Raw genomic sequence first — 4,824 nt, 5'->3', positions numbered from 1 at the left:
GTGCCAAACCTTGTATATTCTCAAATGCTTTGAAGGCTCTTTACTTGACGTTTGAGAAATAGTTGGTTTAATTGCTATTGAGAATCAATTGGTCTTAGCAAAATGACAATGTTTAAACTCAAAAAGTTTTATAGGCAGCAATTTATGTGATTGTAATTGTCTCTTGCTTGTGAAATTGTAGTAGCAAATTCTTAGGCACATCATGATACCAAATTACCAATTAATGTTGTACATCCGTTTACCCAGGAGCACGAAATTTATGATTTTAACAAGCATGTATGAACATGATCCAACTGCCCTAGAAATTTCAAACATTTTTGTTTTAGGCCCTTAGAATTCCTAAAAAATCGTCATATAGTTCAATTTTGGCCATCTATGGATCATATAGCTCAACATCAATTTTTTTCCAGGGTCTTTATTCAATTTCACCTTAAATATGTAGTGTACACAACTTTTGAATGATTTTCCAATTATTGGCAAATGCATTTCATTGTTTTCCAACACCTTCAAAATCCTTGTTCTATTTTTTTTTTTTTTTTTTTTTTTTTTTGCAAATGAGGAATAACCAAGAAGGAAAAAATAAAAATAAAAACATAAACTAAACAACCAAATAAACTCTCAAGGAGGCACTAGGCGAGGGAAAGCCACACCTTGAGTGTCCTCATTGAGGATCCTACGAAGCTCCAAAGGAGCATTACCTAGAATAAGAAGTTTATCCGGTTGAGCCACACCACGATTAGCGAGCCAGTTAGCAGCCCGATTCCCTTCATGAAATACATGAACCACCTTAACCTCCCAATCGTCCTTATTTAATAACTCGTGGCAGTAGTCGATCAAGTGAGCACACTCACTGCTTCCATGGGCATCTGAAATAAGAGCTTGAACACACGCTAGATTATCAAGTTGGATTTAAAGTTTACTTAAGTGTAAATTCCGAGCAAGTTCCATCCCTCTTACTAAAGCCATTACTTCAGCTCTATAAGCATTGCAGTGTCCATAGTAGAGAAGCTTGATATAAACTGACCATCATGGTTCCTGATAATAGCACCCCCACCAGCAGGTCCAGGGGAACCCTTAGCTGCAACGTCTTTGTTTAGAACAAACCACCCCTGATCAGGTCTGGTCCAAGCCACGTGCTGCTCAATTTTGCCTTTATTAGTACTGCTGCTAGCACTCTCACCATCAGCATTGATGCTTCGCCGGGTTTCTTCAAATCGTACCTTGAGAAAGGCTCCTACATCAACTGGGTTATCACTGCTTCGCCCAAAGGTGTTGTTGTTCCTCCATCTCCAAAGCCACCAAAGAGTGATAGCAAAAAACGTGGGACACTCATCTGCTTCACCCCTGTCATCATACTCCAAATTTGGATTAGGGGTGCTTATTGAGCTGAGCAGTTCGCGAGCAGCTCGACTCGAGTTGGCTCGAGCTCGTTTGAATTAGCTCGTAACTCGATAATTTTATCGAAAAATCAATAATTTTATATGTTAAATCTTTCAATCAATTGGGTGTTGGTGTAGTGGTGATTGGGACTACACTTGGTAGGGAGGACTTGTGTTCGATCCCCCGCAACAACAATTGGGATGGGACTGGAACCTAATCACCCAGAACTGACCCCCGAATTCGGATTATCCCAAAGGGTGAACCAAGTAGAACACCCAAAAAAAATGTTAAATCTTTCAAAATAAAATTTAACATTGACACTTAATATAATAAATTAATACACTTTAACAATATATAATTTCCTTAAAGAAAAGAATATACAATCTGTTATGAAGCAACTTGTGTGAATGCCACACAATTATTTGATCTTCTTTGTCATCGCCATTAAATGCATAGCGAAGTTTTTCCAAGCCTATTAACCTATATGTATGGCTAATGTGTATCTAGTAGTAGCTTGTTTCTACTATAAATACATGGTGAATGCACTTGCAAATTCACCCATTCTCATTTTCATCCGTAGTGAGATAATATTATAAATAGTAAAATACTTCTTTAGCCCTCTCACTATATATATAATTTATAACACGTTATCAGCACGGTCTTCAATCAGGTATACTTATACCGATTATCCAATTTTTACAAAGATTCAATTTCTTTCACAAAATATATTTTGAGGAGTATGCTCTATAGTTGCCCATACGGGATCCTCTATACCAGAAACTCACAATATATTCTCCACAAAATTACTCTACATAATTAGCCATGTTGATAAAAATGAGGATATCAATACATACCTTATTTATGATATTTAGTTTGGTAACTCTCATGCATGGTTATAGAAAGTAATATAAAATTACTTTTGCATGTGGAAATATTTGTTGTATGCATGTTAATAAAGTAAATTTCATGGTCACACAAATCATGTTCATACTTACTTACTTGTGCATAATTACTAAAATGAAAAAAAAAATGATGCAGCCTTTATATTTATTTAATTTTTAGATTACACACTTTTTATGTTTCTTTCAGTTTTCGAACCCTTGACCTCATGAATATATTAGGGTTCTCGGACCACTACAGCTTGCATCCCAGTGTGATACTTATTTACGTTTGTAAATATTAATAGTTTGATCACAATTTTTTTTTTTACCAGTCTACTAGAACATTGTATGATATTTTTACAGTTGCGTAAAGCTGAAACGGATAATTTACCCCCTACAAAAGGCGGATTACACCCCCTTATTTCACCATACAAACCTTATCCCGTCCTTAAACTTTACCCAAATTATCTCCTCTTCTTCTTCCTCCATTCACTCCGGCCACACACCATGTTCCCCGTCGACAACCGACAACCACCACACCCCTTTACCTTTGAAGAAGATTTAAGAAAATTAAAACTATACTTAGTTTTAATTATGGCCCTAGTAGTTTTATTAATGGCAATGATTATTTTCATCATTTTACATAAGTAGCACTCGGTTTTTCGACAAAGGGAAGTAATGCATGTAATCTCCGTAGTACTTCAAGTTTTTTTTGTCTTTTAGGTAGATTATAAGTGCATTTTGTTATAATAAATGTTCCTTTTGTCTTATCATTAATGTATGTCATTAATATTATTATTATTATTGTTGTTGTTCTTGTCGGTGATGTAGTAATAGTAGTAGTATTTATTGTTATTGTTATAATTATCATTGTTATTGTTATTATTGTTGTTGTCGTTGCTTAACTAACGTAATTATCATGTTTAATTTTAGCTTAACTTTATGTAAATCATAATAATAACCCAAGGGGGAGAAGCAAATATGTTTTAAATGGATTATTATCATGATTATAATTTGATTACTTTAATTATCACTTACTTAATTGACTTAATAATAATTATCTATTTGATTGTAGTTAAAATGGGAGACTTGATGAAAAGACAATTTGACGTATTAGACTTGTTCGGACATAATTATCTTGAATGACAGTTGATGCCCAAATGAATTTAAAGGCTCAGGGATTGGAACATACAATCAAAGAAATTACCATCCCAGGAAACGAAAAAGATGCCCCTGCTCAAGTTAAAGTTCCTACTGATCAAGAGAAAGCAAAAGCTATAGTTCTCTTAAGACATCATTTACATAACAGTTTAAAAACTGAGTATTTAATGGTGGAAAATCCCAAAGAACTATGGGATAGCCTGAAAGGAAGGTATGACCACCACAAAAGGGTACTCCTTCCTTCAGCACAGTTTGAGTGGACAAACCTGAGATTTTAGGACTTGAAATCTGTCAGTGATTATAATTTATCACTATATAAAATCGTATCAATATTGAGATATTGTGATCAACCAGTCACTGAAGTGCAAATGATAGTGAAAACACTCTCTACATTCCATGCTAACAACATTGTATTGCAACAGCAATACCGTGAAAGAGGCTTTGCAAAATATTCAGAGCTTATTTCTACATTATTAGTTGCTGAAAAGAATAATGATCTTCTGTTGAAGAATCACAACCTAAGACCAACTGGGTCTCAAGCATTCAATGAAACAAATGTTGTAGAAAGCTCAAATCCACCTGAGACAAATGTTGCTCATAGAGGTGGACATGGAAAATATAATAACCGTGGCAGAGGTCATGAAAATTTCCGCGGACGTGGCCGTGGACGTGGTCATGGCCGTGGTAGAGGCCAATTTCCCCCTAGAAACAACACTCAAAGGGGGCATCAACAAGGAAACAAAAATCAAGCCACCACAAAAGGAAAAGACACTTGTTATAGATGTGGCATGACTGGACATTGGGGACGTACTTGTCGTACGACCAAACATCTGGTAGAACTATACTAGGCTTTCATTAAAGGGAAAGAAAAACATGCCAAAGCAAATTATGTTACTGAAGAAAATGTCCTTGGAATTAGCCTTGATGTGTCTGATTTCCACATAGACAATGGTGAAGCTGGTGGTGAATTTATCTTTGGAGAGAATAATCATGTTTAGATAATTCATCAATTACTATGATATGTATTATGTTTTCATTATGTACTTTTCTTTTATGTTTTTCATGTTCAAGTTATGTACTTTTAATTTTTCATCATTAATAAAGTAAGTCCAGTTTAATTATCTTAAATTAATCTTATACTTATTATTTTATGAAGATATGGATCTGCCCGAAGTTGGTTCCAAATTTCAATGTCTTTTGGACAGTGGAACAACACACACTATTTTGAAGGATAGAAAATATTTTTCAAAGTTAAGATTGTTTCAAGCAAATGTTAATACCATTTCTGGGTCAGCCAAGCTAATAGAAGGTTCTAGAAAAGCTTGCATAATACTCCCAAATGGAACAAAATTAATCATTAATGACGCTTTATATTCGAGTAAATTTCGAAGAAATCTTATAA

At 34.6% G+C, this 4,824-nt stretch overlaps 1 protein-coding gene across 1 annotated transcript; it reads left to right on the top strand.

Annotated features, from left to right (window-relative positions):
* Positions 1-3,403: 3,403 nt before the first annotated feature.
* On the top strand, positions 3,404-4,270 carry LOC110720225. Its single transcript, XM_021899231.1, has 2 exons — positions 3,404-3,633; positions 3,718-4,270. The coding sequence occupies exons 1-2, from the start codon at positions 3,404-3,406 to the stop codon at positions 4,268-4,270; spliced, it is 783 nt and encodes a 260-aa protein (XP_021754923.1).
* Positions 4,271-4,824: the final 554 nt, after the last annotated feature.

Source organism: Chenopodium quinoa, unplaced genomic scaffold (assembly GCF_001683475.1).
Source record: "Chenopodium quinoa cultivar QQ74 unplaced genomic scaffold, ASM168347v1, whole genome shotgun sequence".
NCBI classification, from domain to species: Eukaryota; Viridiplantae; Streptophyta; class Magnoliopsida; order Caryophyllales; family Amaranthaceae; genus Chenopodium; species Chenopodium quinoa.
Note: the sequence above shows the minus strand (reverse complement) of the source record. Positions and strands in the feature narration are given on the sequence as shown.